The following is a 19,590-nucleotide window of genomic DNA, read 5'->3' as shown; positions in this document are numbered from 1 at the left end:
GGTAAGTAATGATGATGATGGGGTAAGTGAAGGGGAAGGGGATGATGAGAGTGATAGTTTAGAGGATTCTGAGTATGATGGGGAGGGTGATGATTCAGATGGTTGTGGGGATGAGAAAAGTGGTCAGGGGGAGGTTGAATCATCTGACAAAGAGGATACAACATCAGGTGATGATGTATGCTGAAGTAGAGATGATTTTGACTCTGTTGCTGGTTCTGATGAGGAGAAAAAAGAACCTAAAAGGATGTGAAGGGGTTTAGAAAGGATGTGATTAAAGAACTTAGATGTCATGTATCAAGAAACCAAGCATACAGAGCAAAGAAAAAAACAATTGACAAAATTGAAGGCAAAGCTGAAGATCAATTTGATTGTTTGTGGGACTATGCATCAGAATTAAGAAGCAGTAATCCTGGGTCCACAGTGATGATGGTAATGACAGATGGGGATGATGGGCAGAGAAAATTTTCTAAATTCTATGTGTGCTTTGATGTTTTGAGGCAAGGATTTTTATCTGGTTGTAGACCTGTGATAGGGGTAGATGGGTGTCATCTAAAGGGTCCCTATGGAGGTGTTTTGCTAACTGCAATTTCTATTGACCCAAACAATAATTTGTACCCTTTGGCTTATGTTGTGGTTTCTGGAGAAACTAGGGAAGCATGGCAATGGTTCTTTGAATTGTTAAAGGATGATTTGCATATTGTGAGGGATGATACATACACTTTTATTAGTGATAAACAAAAAGGGTTGATTCCTGCATTTGAAAGTGTGTTTCCTAGGGCAGATAATAGATTCTGTGTTAGGCACTTGCATGGCAACATGAAAACTGCTAGATTTAGAGGCTTAGCTTTTAAAAAAGCATTGTGGAGTGCTGCAAAGGCCACAACAGTGAGTGAATTTAATTTCAGAATGGAGGAATTTGCTAAACTAGATCCTAAATTGATTGAATGGCTGAGTGACAAGCCTCCAGCACATTGAAGCAGGGTTTATTTTAGGGCAAAAGACACATTTTCGTCCCACAACTATAGGCCATTTTCGTTTTAGTCCTGTAAGTTTCTAGGGTTTCAATTTGATCCCGTAAAACTGAAAAATTCGCAATTTCAGTCCAAATTTGGCTGAAAAAATTTGTGGGTCGCCGGAAAAAGTCACATGCGATGCATGTGACTTTTAAAATTGGGGGCTCGATCCTGATTGGCTGGAGAAGTTGATGTGGCGCATATGTGGTGCATACGTAGAAATTAAAACAAAAAAAACCGACGGGAAATCAAAGTCGTGAAATCCCTGCCAATCGCCGCCACCTTCTCTCTTCAATTCCGCCGTCGTTACTTGGAATTTCTAGCCACCACATATACCATTCGATTACCCATAGTAAGGAGAACAAAACCCCTCAACCAATTTTGCGATCCGACCACGACAACGACTGGGCTTTGAAATTGACCGCCGCGGACAATTCCCGTCGATTCGCCTGCGACAGGACGACCCACGATCACGGATTGGTACCATTGGATTCGTCTTCTCACTGCGGTTCTAATGGGACCAGTCTCATCCATTTTCATCACCTAGGTGCAAAGATCTATCGTTTTGAAGATCTCAGTCCTCGTCTGCCGCGACTGCACCTTCCGCCGGCGTTTTCTCTTTCGTCTGAACGAACCACCGGCTCGGAAGACCATCGTTGAACGCCTCTCGTTTTGGCGAATCTTTTGAGACCAGTCCCATCAATTTTGGTCACCTCTGTGCAAAGATCCGACAAAAGCCGTCCTCCATCTTTGCCATTCTTTTGAGATCAGTCGTTTTTTTTTTTAATTTCCACGTATGCGCCACATATGCGCCACATCAGCTTCTCCAGCCAATCAGGATCGAGCCCCCAATTTTAAAAGTCACATGACCCACATATGCGCCACATCAGCTTTTTTCGGTGACCCACAAAATTTTTCGGCCAAATTTGGACTGAAATTGCGAATATTTCAGTTTTACGGGACCAAATTGAAATCCTAGAAACTTACGGGACTAAAACGAAAATGACCTATAGTTGTGGGACGAAAATTGTCTTTTGCCCGTTTATTTTAATTGTTTTCCAAGTGTGATATGTTGTTAAACAACATTTGTGAAACATTTAACAGTAGCATTCTTGAGGCCAGAGAGAAACCAATCACGACGATGCTTGAATGGATCAGGGAATGGATAATGAATAAACTTTCAGAATTGAAAGACAGGGCCAGAAAAAAATGGCAAGACAAAAAAATCTGCCCTAAAATCAGAAAAATTGTTGAAAAAAACATTGACAAAGCTACTGATTGTATACCAATCAAGTCAAACGATTGGCATTATGAAGTGTCCTGTTATGATGGTGCTAGGTATGTTGTTAATTTGCAAAACCACACTTGTACATGCAGAAAATGGGATCTAACAGGCATTCCATGCAAACATGGAATGAGTGCCATATGTATTCAATCCTCAGAGCCAGAGGACTTTGTTAATCCTTGCTATAGCGTGGCAACTTTCATTGAGGTGTATAAGCATGCAACTTTACCTGTTAATGGCCCTAATCTTTGGGAGAAAAGTGGACTTATCCCACTCCTTCCACCCAACTTTGGAAGGGGTGCAGGAAGACCTGCACGAGCTAGAAGATTGGAGTATGGTGAGTCAGCTAACAAGGGGAAAAAAAGGATAAGAGGCCAAAGGAATCAGATCACCAAAATGAAGAGGCAACCATACAAAGTGAAGTGTCATTACTGTGGAGAAACAGGCCACAATAAAAAAGGATGTGCAAGGAAGAAGAAGGACCAACCCGTGACAAGCATGCAACCTACAGTTATTGAAAAGGCCGCACAAAAAACTGTAAGTCTTTTAATTTAATGCAGCTAACAATTATTGATATCACTAACTTTGATTTAATATTATGTACAGACAAGGAAGTCCACAAGAAAATCCATGAAGTAAGGTCAAATGAAACGAGTTTCTGCAAATTCTGATGTAAGTTGAAATATAATGTAGTGCCATTAATTATGCAGTTGAAACTAATGTTACTTTATGTGCAGTCAAGGAGACTTACAAGATCTATATTCATTGAGTCATCCTCTGGACCAAATCTTGCAACTTCTCAGTCAAATACCATTGGAATGGTAAAAAAAATTTTATGTTCTCATTAAACTCATTTTTCTTAATTCATGTTCATCTCATTAAGCTGATTTTTTGTAGACAAGTGAACACATGCTCCACAACTTTACACAATGCTCAAAAGTGAACCAATCTTCTGTTAGTGGAGTCCCTTATCTCACAAAAGGAGGAAAGAATTTTGTCACAATGACAAACTTAAGTGCAGCATTGGATGCAACTAAAAAGAAGAAGAAGAAAATAACTAAGAAGGAAAAATGAGATGCAATTGCAATAACTTTTTTGGCTTGTATAGCAACATATTTTTGATGACTTGTTGATAGCCATTTTTGGTTTGTATAGCATCAGTTTTTTGCTTGTATTGGTAAGAGAAATTTGTGAAGTTTCAAGGAACAAAATATTGCTAGGTATTGTAAGAAGACTTTTGTCACTTTTGTCAAAACCAGTGCATTTGTGTATATTTCTTGTTTTATTGCAATTTAATTTATTTCTTTTGTGCAATTTAGTTTGCATTTTTATTGCTTTTATCCTTACACATTTAAACATAACATAAACTATAATTACTTGTAAAAAAGGCATATCCATTAGTCATTTTACACATAATTGACCATTACTAAAAGGTCATCTAGTAATATATAAGAACATTAAATAATGCATAATAACTTAATTGTTCAAGCTACCAACATACATAACAACAAAAAAAAAAAAAATCCAACCATTGCAGAAATCAAAATTTGATTTCTTCAACGCAATTTTTGAATTTCTTCTATTTGCAAATTCAATCGGCGCAACAAACCGGGAATTATTACGATAGCTCTTACGCACATTGGTGGATCAAACCATATAAAAAATCCGCATCCAACCTCTCCTCGAAGAACAAGTATAAAACCTTTTACCTGGGTTGTCATTTGTCCACGAGGTTCTCAAATGAGCAGCTTTCTGACAATAGCATTCAATATTTGAAGAATTTTGAGATGTTTGTGACATCTTTTGGCCTATGAAAAAAAGATGAGAATGTAGTGTGGTGTTTGTGGGTTTGTTTGGATATATATATATATAGCAAAAAAATGTGTCTTTGGCGCCATTATTTCCCTCCAAACACTGTACACAAGCATTGCAGTCTGTTTTCAGCGCTAATCTTGCAACAGACTAACAGCACGTGACAGTCACGTGCCGTTTCCGTCAGTTTTAATGGCGCGGGACTAAAAGTGTAAAAAAATTAGGGTTTTGGTGCTGCAAGTGTTGAGCACCTAAAGCGCGGGACCAAAAGTAAGAATGACCCTATCTAGTGGGACCAAAAGTGAAATTTTGCCAAAAATATTTATTTAGCCCTTTAAATTTACCCAATATTAATTCTAGTGCTGTAATTATACCATTTTTGTTAAGTCCTTTAAATGTAAAAATTGATGAAATTTAGTTAGAATTAGAATTTTGTATGCAATTTTTTGGCAAGATTTTAAAAATAAATAGAAAATTGCCCATGTGATGACTAGTTTGTTGAATTTATTACAACTTATAGACATGTAGAACCATGTGTAACGATATGTGGCTATTAATTCATCGGTCATTATTTTAATATTAAAATCCCAAAAAGTTTATATAAATTTTTAAAAATTTTATAATCTCAATTGAAAAATAAAATAAATTACAATACAAAATTTAATATACTAACTTCAATTTTCAAAATTAAATATCTATATCTATACTATTATAAAAAAAAAAAAAAAAAACCCTTTGATCGTACTAATTTTTATCCTTTAATTCATTCTATTTTTTTTTAAAAAAATTATCCACAATAGTAATTTATATATTTTTTTCAATTATCTCTTTTTTCCTTTCAACCACTACTCCATATGTCTCGACCACTACTTTATATTTCTCTCTCACATCTCTTCTTCACGCTTCCTTATTTTCACAATCTGCCTTCTTCTCAACCCACTACCCCATGTTCCATCTCACCTTCATATTTTTTTTTTTCACTTACAAAACTTTCATATCTTTAATAATCACAAGTTACAATTTACTTTTTTGTCTCTCACCTTACCCTACATTTATATTTTTTCAGTTTTTTTTTCTTAATTTCACACTATGATTCTTTTTATATGCTCGCGGGAACCGCATACAACAACGACTAGTGACTATGAATATTAATTATAAAAACAATATTTTATTAACTAATTTGAATAATTATTTAGTTTAAATTTTTTAAATTTATATTTTTTATTGTAGATAATATTAAATTCTTTTTTATATTATTTATAAATTTTAAAAAGGTAAATCAACTTTTTTTACTTAAGATATTTTTTGACTTTTTCTTTTCTTTAATTACCTTTTTTTTGTGTAAAATAGTTGGCAACGGCAACATTGCCATTGCAACGGAGGGCGACGACGATTGCACAGCCCTTGTAGAGTAGGACGCAGTGTCGAGCCCTTCTTACCTTCGGCCGTCAGATGACTATTTTTCATCAATTTTGAAAATTAAAGAATTTAATAAGAAAAAGGATATAATTACAAGACTAAAACTAATATGGGGTAAATTTAAAGAACTAAAAAATAATTTTTTCAACTTTTATATTATTTCATAATATAATCTTTATTGAATTTATTTTATAGTACAATTATGTGCGCCTGTGCTGTATTTTTTGAGATAATTATAGTCTAAGATTTGGTGTAATTATACATAGACCCTTGTCGTCTGAAAAATTACATGTAGTACCCCTAATGTTTGCTTCTGTCTAACAAATAAGTCCCTCTATTTCTCAAAATTCATTGAATTTGTTGATATTAACAAAAGAAGAAAATGAGTGAAAATAGATATTTACCCTCAATTGATTTATTCCTGATTTATTACAAGTCAAATTTTTTTTTTTCGACTAAACTACCCTTATAACAGTGAAGATATACCTCTTCATATGCATTAATGCACAAACACATATGGGAGTAGTTTGATTATAATAAGAATTATAAGTCAGTCAGGTTGTAAATATAATTTTTTTATTAATATCAGCAAATTTCATGAATTTGACTAATGGAGGGATTTATTTGTTAGACGGAAGCAAATTCAAGGGTATTAGATGTAATTTTTCAAACCAAAGTCTATATGTAATCACACCAAATTTCAAGGAAGGGGAGTGTAATTGTCCCTCTTTTTTTAGAAAATGTTTTACATTTTAGTAAACTGCACCACAATAAATAGATTTTAAATTTATATATATTTAACATAAAAAATATGAATTATTTAATTACAATATGTTAATAACAACTGATAATCTTAAGGTGAAAAGTTTAACTATTTGTTTATTTAAAATTGATTATGAGAGACTTTTTAACAGTTTAAATATGATCTAAAAACTCATAAAACATAAAAATATAGAATATAACTTTGTACACCTTTAACCAAATGTAAGAGGATTAATTCTCCTTAAAATATGAATGCGAAATGTATAATCATTTTTCTGAAACTTTTAGCGCATTAACAACAAAAAAAAATAATAATAACAATAATTATTATAAGGGTAAAATACAATTTGACCCCTGAATTATTCTTGATACAACATTTATTCCCTAAATTAATAAATGCAACACTTACCTTCTTCGTTGGACAAAGATGCCCCTCATGTCTTGAATAAATATATTATTCTCAATATATTTTAGTATTTTGTACATTAAATCATCATCAAATTATTTTATTTAATAAGAAAAGAATTTAAATTAAAATTGAAGTATAAATTAATATATATAACCAACAATTATTATAAGCTTTTAAAAAAAACGACAAATATATATATGCTTAACCAAAAGTTAAATATTTTTAGAAAAAAAATGAATAAATATAAATATTTTATCATATTTTTAAAAGAATATATATTAAAAAATTATTTAATTACTCATTTTATCTAAAAGAATAAATAATTAATAACTCAATTTTATTACCTAATTAATAAAATATTTTTATAATTTTTTTTTGTATATTTTTTGTTCTCATTCATTACATAACTTTAAGTTTATAAAATATAATAAAATTCAAACTATTTAATTCACTAATTATATATTGCTTTATTATAATTAAAAACTATCTTCAATTAATAGAATTTTAATTAAACTTAAAATACAAAATTATTACAAAATCCTTCTATTTTGAGATATTATATTTAGCACCCCTGAAGTTTGCTTCCGTATAACAAATAAGTCTTCCATTTAGTAAAAGTTCATTGAGTTTACTAATATTAACAAAAAAAATGAACGAAAATTGATATTTACCCTTGATTGATTTAAAACTAACTTATTGCAAGTCAAATAATTTTTTTCGAACTAAACTACTCTTTTAACAGTGAAGATATACATCCTTACATGTATTAACGCGTTAAGACGTATGGGGATAATTTGATCATAAACAAATTTATTTGACTTGCTAATCAGTCCGTCGGAGGTAATATTGATTTTTTTTTTTCTGATTTTTTATTAATATTGACAAATTCGATGAATTTTTAATGAAGGGACTTATTTGTTAGACAAAAACAAATACCAGATGTGCTAGATGTAATTTTCCAAACTATAAAAGATTTACATGTAATTGCATCAAACCTCAGGGGACTGGAGTGTAATTATCCCTTTTAGAAATGAACTAAGAATAAAGAACCAAAAATGCAATTTCAATATCCTACGCTTAACTACATAGAAAAATAATTCAGTATATAAATTAAAGTATTTGCATAGAATACTATTAAATCTATTTATTATTTACTTATAATTTAAAATATTTTTTAAATTATTCGAACTTTACATTTGATAAGATTTTACATGAACTTAATATCATACAATAGGAAAAAATCCAACACAGGCAACACATATACATTTTCAATTAGTTAAGAAAAAAAGCAGGATAAAAAAGACGACGCAGACCATGTCCTCAAATTAAAATTTCCTAAAATAACGATCCATGAAGCCTATTTAGGACAGTACTACGAATTTACACAAAATAGCCATACAAGAGGTTTTAGCTCCAGTTTCTTCAATGCTCGAAAGGTGTAAAAATGCATTCTAACAGCAGATTGAGCTGAAACCAAAGGCCTACACTACGTTAGCATCACCCAAACCCATTGCCTGTACTAACAATAAGAATTTGCGGTACCCAATGCACAAAAGAATCTTGCAATCTTTACATTCGGAAATCCAAGACGCACACAACGTTGTTTGCGAAACAAGCAGCAATTTTATCACCTTCCTTGTTCCAGCATACTTCAAAGATCCCACCATTTCCGGTGAATGTCTTCACGATCTTAGCTTCCTTCACGGACCATATGTGCATGCATTTATCTAGTGATCCGCTAGCCAAATATTCGCCATTTGGACTAAATGCAACAGAGTAAACTGGATCCCTGGGTTCAAATTATTAAAACAGAAGAGGTAAGCAAAAGAAAAGAGTAGACTCACATGACCATATTTTTCACCATAGAGCCATGCATAATAGCATAATTGCCATCCAAGGTGATCACTGAAGTTCAGCGGATACCAGTTTCTACCAATATGCTTTTATGCTTTATTCGATGAACAAATTTGTATATGCTTCTACCTGTGGCCATTTAAGCTGTGCAGAAGACGCCCGGCTTCTACATCCCATAGCTTTATGGTTGAATCAAAGGATGCACTGTAGAGAGAAAGATGAGAGAATGAGATACAGGAGACATAAAGTAACTAACTCTTGAACAGAGTATTTTTCATTACAATATCATCTCTTGCATTTGGCTAAAAACTTCTGTCTTTCATTCTCTTTCTTGTAATTTGTCTGATTGTCGATAAGTAATTTTATGTTGTTTGCAATACTCAATCACAATAACATATCACCATGGCAAATATGACATAAGACCTTAAAGCTATTTCATCCAGACAATACTCTTCATATGTCAACCTTAACAGTTTGATATGGAAGCATTCATACAGACAGAAACCTTCTCTACCAATGCACCCACCTAATTAAGCTAATATCTCCCAAAGCACAGTGCAACAATCACTCTATAAGATGATCCACAATTTTCGTTGGTCCTTTACCAAACAATCAAGCATGCATTAGGTTTCAAGTCTGAACTCTGAAGCTTCTTATGAACAAGCATCTCCAAAAACCCCTTGTAACTGTGCACTACTTGTCAGACCCCGAAGATTCCAAAGCTAAACATCTTCCTTGTGAGAGAGCCACAGCATCTCATACTTGCAACCAACGAGGGTTTGCTTCATCTTTGACCATGAATCATTTATCAATGCGAGAGATCTATTTTCTTGACCCAAACTTTAGAAAGAGTCCACCTGCAACCCTTACTTTCATAACATCTTTTAAGGTGGGTAGACAGAGGGCCTTTTGCTACAAGGGCTTTTCACCACACAACAGGCACTACAGGTTATGAATTTAGGTTGTCATATCTGTTGCTAAGTTCAGTTTTATATTCTTTAGCTTCTGCCTTCACCGAATAGTTGCTTGCATGTTAGGACTTGTGAAAAAGATAAAATTAATGTCAAGCGGCAATTAATCAATAATGATCTTGCACAATAATCACCTTGCCAGCACCAGTTGCTGATTAGGGTTGTTGGTCCCAGGCCCTGTTGGACTCCATCGCACAGTATATATCTCCTGAAAACAGTATATACATGTCAGCAACTCTAATGTACAGCCCCGCGGCATAAAGACAGAACGACAAAAAAATTACAGAAGCTTGATTTCATACTTTGGAATGTTCCCTCAAATCAAGCAGGCAAGTGTCTTGTTTCATCGTCCATATCTGCATCGTAATCAATAATAACCACCAATTATATACTAGAAAACTCAACTAAAATGTGATGACAAATATTAGTATTATATAGATACCTACATTATCCTTTTCCAGAGAAGCCTAAAAGGCTATAATCCAAAAAAGAACTGAATATACGCTACCAAGTATAATTCATTAAAAACCGCATCAGGTTACTTATGGTAATTCATAAATTACACTGACTGAACATCAGCAACTCCATGTATACCAAAATTCCTTCTCACCTTTGCTGTAGAATCATCAGAGCATGATGCCAGAAGGGAGCCTGTTGGGTCCCACTTGATGGCATTAACTTCCCCCTGAAGAAGCACATTCAAATATTAACACAAATGAAGTTATAGAAGTAGAAAAGGCATTTTAGAAGATAGATGGTATTCTAACACTAGCATGAAGATTTGTGTGTTTCTCAAATTAGCTGCTTAATATTGCAAAAGTTAAATTTTAGTGGTGCAGAATGTAAGAACTGGAATAAACCTGATGTCCTGAGAAGCTTTTGATTGGTCGATTCTCTCCGACTTTACAGACATATATCATGCTATCAGTGGAGCATGTAGCAAATGAAACATTGTTTCGCCAATCAACATCAAGGGCAGGAGCTGCAACCAAAAAAACCATACAATTAATGAAGTTCTAAACACAAATGTGCCTCACACTTGCTTTGATTGACAAACATGCAGAAGAAGCTCGAGTGTAAAGAGGGAGCACGCAGGACAAAACCACCTGTGTGAAATTCGAATTGTTGTTTCCATTCGCCTGTCTTAACGTCCCATACAATTGCAGTTTTATCAACACTTCCACTAAGAAGAAAATCCCCTTTCTTGTTCCACTTCAAAGAGAAAATTGGCCCTTTGTGTTTATTTAATGTACTGATCAACTCCCCTGGATAAAAAAGGAAAGCATGTAAGCATGCGGTGCCCTTGAGCAATAAGCATTGACCCCAAAATTATGGTGCAATAAAAATTTCAACTGCAGCAAAACGTGATTCCATAGCTGAGCAAAGGGCTCTGAAACTTTTGATCTAGCTTCTCAAGTTATATAAAAATACAGATTGCCAAGGTTGTCATGAGAAGATCAACCATTCTGTATATTTTAAATTTGTGAACAACATGCCCATCCAATTTAGTATGGCCCAAGTGCTTTTCCAATTTCACTGTAACGAACTCATTACTTGTCCACCTGAAAATGATTTTTCGTTTGCTTAAAAAGTATACTTTCACACCTTGATTAATGTTCAATCACCAGAATGGGCATTGCCATACAAACGGATGAATAAGATTTAATTTTCAATATTACACCAGTTTTGCTTATTGACGAAAGACAAACAATCAACAATTTTTAATGATGGTTCTTGATTCCACATGCATGATTTTTGCAAAAGTTACTAGCCAAATTGCTTGGTAAACTTCCAACTCCATGAAATAGTCTTGTCCTCCGTAAGCAGAGGCACACTATACAGAGGGCCAGAATCCAGATCCACTCTCTTTTCAGGCACAACCCTACAATAGCAGCAAGCCTTCAATTGAGGAAGGCATTTGTTCCATCAAATATGCAAGTAAAGAACTAAACTACAACTTTTTCCTTCTTGGAAGGTAGCCACCTGTGAGGCTACTTAATGTATTTTCCAAATTAAAGTACATCTAGCATTACATGTCCAAGAGCCACTCATAAGTTTGATAATACTCCCTCTCCTTAATTAATCTCCCATCCCACATCCAGTTTGAATTGCTCTCACGTCAGTGTTTATCTTCTTCATACATAATGACATAATCAGTTGTTAGCTACTTCACAATGAAAGGCATATGCACTCAATCTTGAAAAATTCATCTAACCAAAAGGTCCATAAGCCACACATCAACCCGCACTCAGCACTTTTCTAAATTGAAGAAGACAAACAGAAACGGTGAATGATCCTAAAAGAACAGCCCTGACAACACTATGTCACTTCACCAGAAACCAACACAAAAACAATTAGGGGGAAAAGATTCAGTCTTGATAATGCCATATGCATTGTATGCACTTGATCTTGAAATACGCATGTACCAAAGTGGTACCTAATCTACACATGTCAACCCGCACGCAGCACTTTTGTAAATTGAAGCAACCAGATAGAAAAAGTGAACCCCCCTAAAAGAACAGCCGTGTACCACACTTGTCATTTCGCCTGTAACCAACACAATAAACAACTTTGGAGAAAAGATTCAGTCTTGATAATTCCATATCCATTGCTACACCATAATTCAAGAAGGTGTAAGACTCTCCACCTTCCCGCTTGAACTCCATAGTAGCTGCAAATCCTCAAAACTCGAGATGCTCAATGAACTTGAGCAGACTAAAACACAACTAAGTAGAGGAAACTATTTCTTTTATTTTTAAAATTTAATGCATACAACTATAACACTCCTCACTAGATTTTTGACAATTTTACACCTGAAATTTGAAAGCACTAGCATTTGTTATGCTGTTATTCAGAACATTTATCCAAAAGGGCATAAGAACAGTACCTTTAGAAACAAAGAAAAATATTCATTAAGAGAAACTTCAAGCGCAAAATATCATCACAAAATAATAACTGACTAAATTCATAAAACCAATAGTTTGCTAAATATCATATCCTGAAACAAATTAGCTTGTGTCATCAGATTCAAGATTTTAAGAGCATAACAAGCATCAAAGAGATTTGAGTTTTTTTTTTTACCACATTAAGAAAAATTCTTACCATCTCTACTCCATATCCTTGCTTGGCCATCATACGAACCAGTAGCAAGCAGGGTTCCCTCAGCCTATGTATAAATCACATTATGGTAGGAAAATAATGTCAAATCATTTTAGGTAACAGATTGACAATATCCAGCCTGAAGCGAGGACATTGGTGAAGAATTAGAAAAGTATTCAAACGCTTAGAAGATACTATGGAGCATAGGAAAACTCACGTTCCAATCAAGTGTTGTCACATCCTTGCTCTTTTCATTTGTTCTACCCTTGAAATGCCTTAATACAACATTGAAAGGCCCATTTTCCATATTGGAGCTAGATGGTCCATCAATGTTCCAAATTCTAGCAGTTGAATCTCCAGATCTATAGAAATGAGAAGATAATGATTATAGAACTTGAACTAAGACTAAGAGAACAAAATTTGAAAAGGACCATGCACGAAACAGACATGATTATAAGTATCCCAAAAATATACTATTAGTTAAATCAACGGCCTGAACCATGCAAAGTTTTTGTCAATATAAACAATGAAGATATCCCATATCCCATGCTACTGAACAGTCTAAGAAGAAAAGCGAAAAGGAAAATCCAGAAGTGCAAAAGAAGGTTAAGTATGTTCGCAAAGATGCCAAGAAAACATGAAGATCCAACAAGGTTTACTTGAAACCACACATGGAGTTTTGGTAGAAAGCAATGATGCATTAAGTGCCCCCAGAAGTAAATTAGCCACAATCAATGCACATAAGCTGATTGGTATGCTGATTTTTACATGTTAACTTAGCATTATTTTGTACATCTTAGATTGTTACTTTTGCAAGAAATATTCGATAATGACAAGCCATGTTTACTCTAGTTGTCAGATTCAATTTCTAGTGACGATATCAAGTTCTTTTGGTTAACTAAACTTGGGAATCTATATATCTTGATAAAGATACTGTTTTAGTTTTTGGAAGATGCTTTTCCCAAGGTTCATGGCAATAACTAAATAGTGACCTAAAGAACTTTACATTAGGTAAAGTGGATTCTTCAGTCCCTTCCCATTTTGCTGGAGGACAAGCGAATACCAACCAGGATGTTATTGGAGACGCCGAGAAGGAGGAACAAGAATATCGTGATATATGCTCAAAATTGAAAAGACATATTCATATTATCCTAGAAAACAAAGACATCAGGGATCAAACAATCAGGTCCTGTCAAAGAGGTAGGCAGATGACTATTGAAAAATAAGACACGGAATAGAAAAGCATTACTAGGAGAGTAGAATCTTCCCTTTCTGACTTCACAACCCTATATGTTCTAATGTATCTCTAATTTTGCATTATTCTTTTTTGTTTGCAGATATAAACTCAAGGCCTATAACTTAAAGAACTCTATTTTCATGCTAGATGAGAAAGAAAACTATAATACTTGAAGTTTGTTTACTAAGGAAGATTAGGTCATAGTCTATCCTTACTAACATTTATTGATCATGAAATGTAGTTAGTATAATGATGCTAATGCTAATAGGTCCTCTGTAACATGGTCCCTTATGTTTAAAGAGGTTAGAGCTCATGTAAAAATTTATGCTATGTACAACCAGGATGCAAGTATTACAAGGACAAGTATACCGTTGATTTAGTAAAATTTGATCAAATCAAAAAGATTGTTCAATTCACTTTTTCGGAATCAAAACAATGCAAACTTTCTGAGATATCATGCAAAGGGAAAAAGAAAAATGAGGATCAAACTCTAGAACAGACAGAAAACAAAGACAACCATTCTGAAATAAGTAATTTATATAGATGATGCTAACCCAGAAGCAAGAAGGGATCCAGTTGGGTTCCATGCACAAGCAAAAACCTGTGAAGATTAAATGGGCGTGAGCAAGGTATAGTTGCCAATTAATCAAGATATTTTGTCATAATATCTCTTGACTATTGTGGTTATAGATGAACGATTAAAAACGTTATCAAACCTCAGAAGTATGGCCTTGCAACACAGTTACATCACTATTTGGGATCTCACAGGGCAAGGACACTAGACTTGTGCAAATATCCATTGGCTCTGGCCCTATCAACATCAATCAACACATAGAATAAGGTACACATCAAGAACGTCTTAGCAACTAGCAAGACTTGAACATTAAGAGAACTACAAACTGAAGTTCCAATAGCTTTAGCAAGATTTCTAGTTAAATCCTCATTCTAGATGAGTAAAGATGCATTAACCAAGCTGAAAACATCTTACCTCCATCAGTTCCATTCTCCTCAAGTCTGCCATTAATCTCATCTCCATTATGGTTCACATCACTGACATCCTCAAATGGCTTTTCCTTTTCTTTGCCTTTTGCTTTCTCCTTTTCTTTCTCCGTTCTCTCTCTGTCTCGTTCTTTTTCTTTCTCCCTCTGTTGTTTTTCATTTTCCTTTTCCCTTGCAAGTTCCTTGTCTTTTTCCATTGCAAGCCCACGGTCATGTTCCCTGCCGTTTTCAATAATTTCTTTCTCCTTTCCCTTAGATTTATCCTTCTGAATATTTTCTTTTTTCTCTTTTATGATCTTCCGAAGTTCATCCACATCTTTCGTTATAAGATCCAGAGGATGTAGAAACTGGAAATCTTCATCCGTGTCCAAATCATCCTGGAGATATTAGAAATTGTGTATGGGTGCAAAATTCCCAACATGCAAAACAGAATAACTCAGAAGAGAGAAATTCAATTATGACATCCTTACATTACTCAGATTTGCTTCTAGTTCAAGATATTGAATTCCTTTCTGAACAAATGTAACAAGAGCACCAGGAGGAACAAGGTTGCCATCAATGGTACTCTTGTTGATTCCTGCTTCATAGCCCAAAGCAAATGCGGAATGCGTAAATCCTGAAAACCATTTATTCCAAATAAAACCTTAATAATGCAAAGGAAATTTTTAATTACAAAATATTGATTCCGGAATACTTTATATCATCAATACTAGGACAGAAAATTAATGCTTGAGAATACACGGTTTAAATCTAAGTATGTTCAAATTGTTCTCCTAGTGGCAACAACAAAAATAGTTATTCTTGGACATTCTAAATATCTGCATGTTATTAATTTCTTGCAAATAAATATTTTATCTAAAATATAAAGTAGCAGACATTGTCAGTTTGTAAGTATCACTCTGACATGGGTATGATTTCTTGGAACAATTGACCACGTCCAGACTCCAGAGGCTGCACAATCTATGGGACTTACAACTAAAAACATCTTATATTCAATTGTAACTAAAACTAATGAACACTGACTTGAATTACACTCGCAAGATGAAATACTATGCACCCTAGAAACCATTTGTAAATGCATATGAAATCTGAAGAAGAAGAAACAAGATTCTGAATCCTGTATTGCTCAAGATTGGAGAAGTTGTCTCCTGATTTCAATTACGTGATTATAGTGGCATTTTCAAATATCTATTTTAGAACTATAATGGCAATTGCCATCTTCAATGTTCACTAACAATATTCTATAGAAATGTTCAGCCACCTTCTCGCGTGATTTCCACAGGGAAATGTTGAAAATATCTTTCTAGGAATGCCACAAGTTGCAGTGACACGCAGACTTATCACCGCTAGACGTTTGGCTATTACAGAAAAAGAATAACAAAAAAGTAACATCATGGAATAACCACAGGAAAAAAAAAAACACTTGCTGAGGGTCCCCTGTCTTCAGACAAGTACAGATCCGAGTAAACAATAGTTACATTTTTCCCCTAGTATTGGAAATTCACAAGAAAAACAAAATAAAAACAAAAAAGAAACATTTTTTAAAGAAGAAAAATATTAAATCATATTTACTCTTCCCTTGAACAAGCAAGTTAAGTCGATTCTAACAAGCTAAGGCAACGATTCTGAATATGTTGTTTCTTAGTAATATTTTAAGTCCTGTCAAACAGCACTATTTTGAAACCTCTTCTCTGTTTTTTTATTAACTTTTAGAGTGATAGATTCAAAGATTACCCAATTATAGATGGATAAGTGGCAGTTGACTCACCATAACAAAACTACATTAAGACGTATTTGCTTATATTAATCATTCTTGAATAATCTATCGTTTTTGTTTACCTTAGAATCATATAATCATAGAGTTCTACTAAACATCAAGAAATAAGACATGCTTAGTATTGTTCAGTCCAGCGAGAGGATACATTTAGGGAAAAACAAGTGGCTGGGAACTTTGGAACTCTTATTTGACTCCCAAAGTACCAGCACTCCTGCAACGAAATCTATTTGTTGGAAGCTTTAAATGAACACACCAAAACTTCAATAGCGAAAAGGGTTTTGGATTGTGATGCATGTACAAATCAAATAAAGGAATAAAATACTCAATAAAATATTTAGACTGCAGGCTTTTTAGAAGAAATAATCCAATGCAACTAACCTGAAAAGAAAATGAAAATATCACCTTAATAAATTAAACCAAGCTAATATTTATAAAGGAATATATACTCAATCTCAGAAAAAGGGTAATAGGTGATTGTTTACATGAGTTTTATTCGCGTGTGTTTTAAATGTTCATTAGGAAAAGAGCATTGAATATGCAAACAACTTGAAAGTGACTTATCTTTAAGAGTTTAAAAAGAGCTAACCAGAGGCAAACATCAACTAATCTCAGTAATACAAAATAAATAAATTCAAGAGACTTAACTAGAAGTGTAAATGACTTCATTGGAACTGAATTTCTGGCTACCCTCAACCTTATTGCTCTAAATGAAGTGATGAAACTGAAAACAAATCTCTAAAAAAAAATACTTCCAAGGACTTATAGATGGACTCAATTTTGAATCATATTTAAAAAGAAATTTACCATGAACCATTAATTTACTTATTGGAGTTATTTTGGAGAACAGCGGAAAGTGAACGTAAACCTTAACACATACACAGTCCACAATACAATTTTGATAACAATGTTACACAGGGCGCAAAATTTGAGTAAAGAATCCCTATAGAGAAAAATATTGACAACATGATCATATTGATCACATTATTTCAATTGTAAAGTCTTCTGAGCCATGTAAATTGTGAAAATTAATATTTCTTTTTACTCATTTTCAAGGACTAAATACTTTCATTGTTTTCTATCCATTTAAATTTATAGTTCCGGGGACTAGACCTCATTTTATCTATTTTAAGCACCTACGATGCAGGTGGACGTATACAAAGGGCCTTTCCAGTTTTCTTCACATCAATATCAGTCAAGCTTAGGCAATCAGAATCCATTAATGTTTAATCTGTTTAACTTGTTATTCTAAATCTCCAACAGTCTGAATAGATTGTAAAGTACGTAATTTAAGTGTAAAACATGTACTCCTTTAAATTCCAATGTGTAGAACGTAAGGAAACTGCAAAACACGTATTGTTTTCAATTATGATAAACTAAAATCTATGCTTTCATTTGGTAAGTTAAACAAGAAAATAAAAAAGGGAATAACGTGCAGAAGCACAAATCAGCAGAATACTATTCACAGTGATCCATATTAAGATTGAATCAGATTTATGTTTCCCACTGGATTCATTAGCTTCAACTTGTATTCTGGTTCTAAATTGTGATAACATCGTAGCATCTCCATGAAAAGACTCATGACCCTTTATCTGGTTGAGGAATAAAAGGTCAATCCAAACTAATATTGCACTATATCAACATAGGCAAGAAGTTGATGGAGGATAACATTTTCAAAATCACAGTGACTAATGCAAATTTAGAAGACACCTTACATAAATCAGCCGCAGTCTTTGGATAATATTCTATATGTTCTGACGAGATTCCTAATCACTTTGTAAACAGTGAAGAACAGTGAGTTTCAGAGAAATACACTTTTAGGCTCGCAAGCTTGCTCTCCAAGAGTAGATATATCCACTCCGACTCGTAATTTCAAATCCACCATGAATAAATATCTGTTCAACTGACTTGAGATGAACATTTCAAATCAAATAAGACATACACTTAATCTAGCTAGCACCTTTAACTTCTTGAAGGCTCGATTCACTTATATCTCAGGAAGCCTCCCAATAAAACTTAAGATCCATTTACATGTAGTATCTCATATATTTTCAGTGGCATATAACATTTCTCCAATACTAATAAAGAATTTTGTTTCCTTCCTATACACTTCTCTGTTCTGCAACCTTCCAGAGTTTTCAGTTCTGACCAGTACTAAGGCGCCACAACTGAAATATAGTAAACACATGTTTCTCAAAGTTATATCCAAAAGCCTCATAGGTACAGCTGGTCTTTTTGGTCTAATGAAATACTGCATCCACCTTAAGTCTAAATCTTTTCACCACTTTCAAGTTTCAAGGCCTTTCCTTTACGTTCTCTTCCATTATTCAACTGCTTACGTTTTTACTTCTTCTCTTTTGAGTTAGGGGAGCAAAAATTCCAAATTCTCAAGTGAAACCTTACAAAACAAACTGAATTCGAGAACAAAGGCCTCCAAACGCCAACAAATCGGGTCATTCCAGCAAGGAGAAAGAATTGAACTCTCCAACACTAACAAAATGCTCAATTGGACCCAATTCAAAAATAATTTCAAACCCAGTTTCAATTGAAGCACAGCGAAAAATTGGAAGTACAAAGCCCTCGACGGCAACCCTAAGTCAGAACAACAGTTCATAAACACATACAAACACATATACACAGAACAAAACAGAGAGATACCAGATTCGTTAAGATAACGGAAGATGAGGTAGTTCAACTCCGCCGAGGTTATCGAGATCATTATCAGGAAACCACTCCTGCATGTAAAAACTTCTCCCTGTGTGAATTGGTGTGTCTTTGGGGCGTCAGAGAGGGGAATTGAGGGGGGTGGGGGGCAGAGAGAGAGAGAGAGAGTGGAGAGAGAGAAAGAAAGGAGGTGGGGGGGCGTTGCGATTTCGGACGGGGTTTCTTCCGGCTGTTACTTTCGAAGACTCTTGGTATCATAAATGACTGAAATACCCTCGACTTGCTGAATCAG

The 19,590-nt window shown here is 34.1% G+C and overlaps 1 protein-coding gene across 1 annotated transcript in view; it reads right to left on the bottom strand.

The window, feature by feature from the left end:
* The window catches only part of LOC105155567 (WD40 repeat-containing protein HOS15), a gene marked incomplete in the record, with an annotated part of 77,420 nt that continues 65,845 nt past the window's right edge, over nucleotides 8,016-19,590 (bottom strand). Inside the window, 14 exon segments of the mRNA XM_011071457.2 lie at nucleotides 8,016-8,489; nucleotides 8,684-8,758; nucleotides 9,660-9,733; nucleotides 9,828-9,881; nucleotides 10,136-10,210; nucleotides 10,386-10,507; nucleotides 10,632-10,790; nucleotides 12,628-12,691; nucleotides 12,842-12,986; nucleotides 14,416-14,462; nucleotides 14,578-14,672; nucleotides 14,850-15,237; nucleotides 15,331-15,476; nucleotides 19,293-19,462. Of these exon segments, the coding sequence (XP_011069759.2) occupies nucleotides 8,270-8,489; nucleotides 8,684-8,758; nucleotides 9,660-9,733; nucleotides 9,828-9,881; nucleotides 10,136-10,210; nucleotides 10,386-10,507; nucleotides 10,632-10,790; nucleotides 12,628-12,691; nucleotides 12,842-12,986; nucleotides 14,416-14,462; nucleotides 14,578-14,672; nucleotides 14,850-15,237; nucleotides 15,331-15,476; nucleotides 19,293-19,462 (1,834 nt within the window).

The sequence above is a fragment of the Sesamum indicum genome, linkage group LG2, assembly GCF_000512975.1.
Source record: "Sesamum indicum cultivar Zhongzhi No. 13 linkage group LG2, S_indicum_v1.0, whole genome shotgun sequence".
In the NCBI taxonomy this organism is placed as follows: domain Eukaryota; kingdom Viridiplantae; phylum Streptophyta; class Magnoliopsida; order Lamiales; family Pedaliaceae; genus Sesamum; species Sesamum indicum.
Note: the sequence above shows the minus strand (reverse complement) of the source record. Positions and strands in the feature narration are given on the sequence as shown.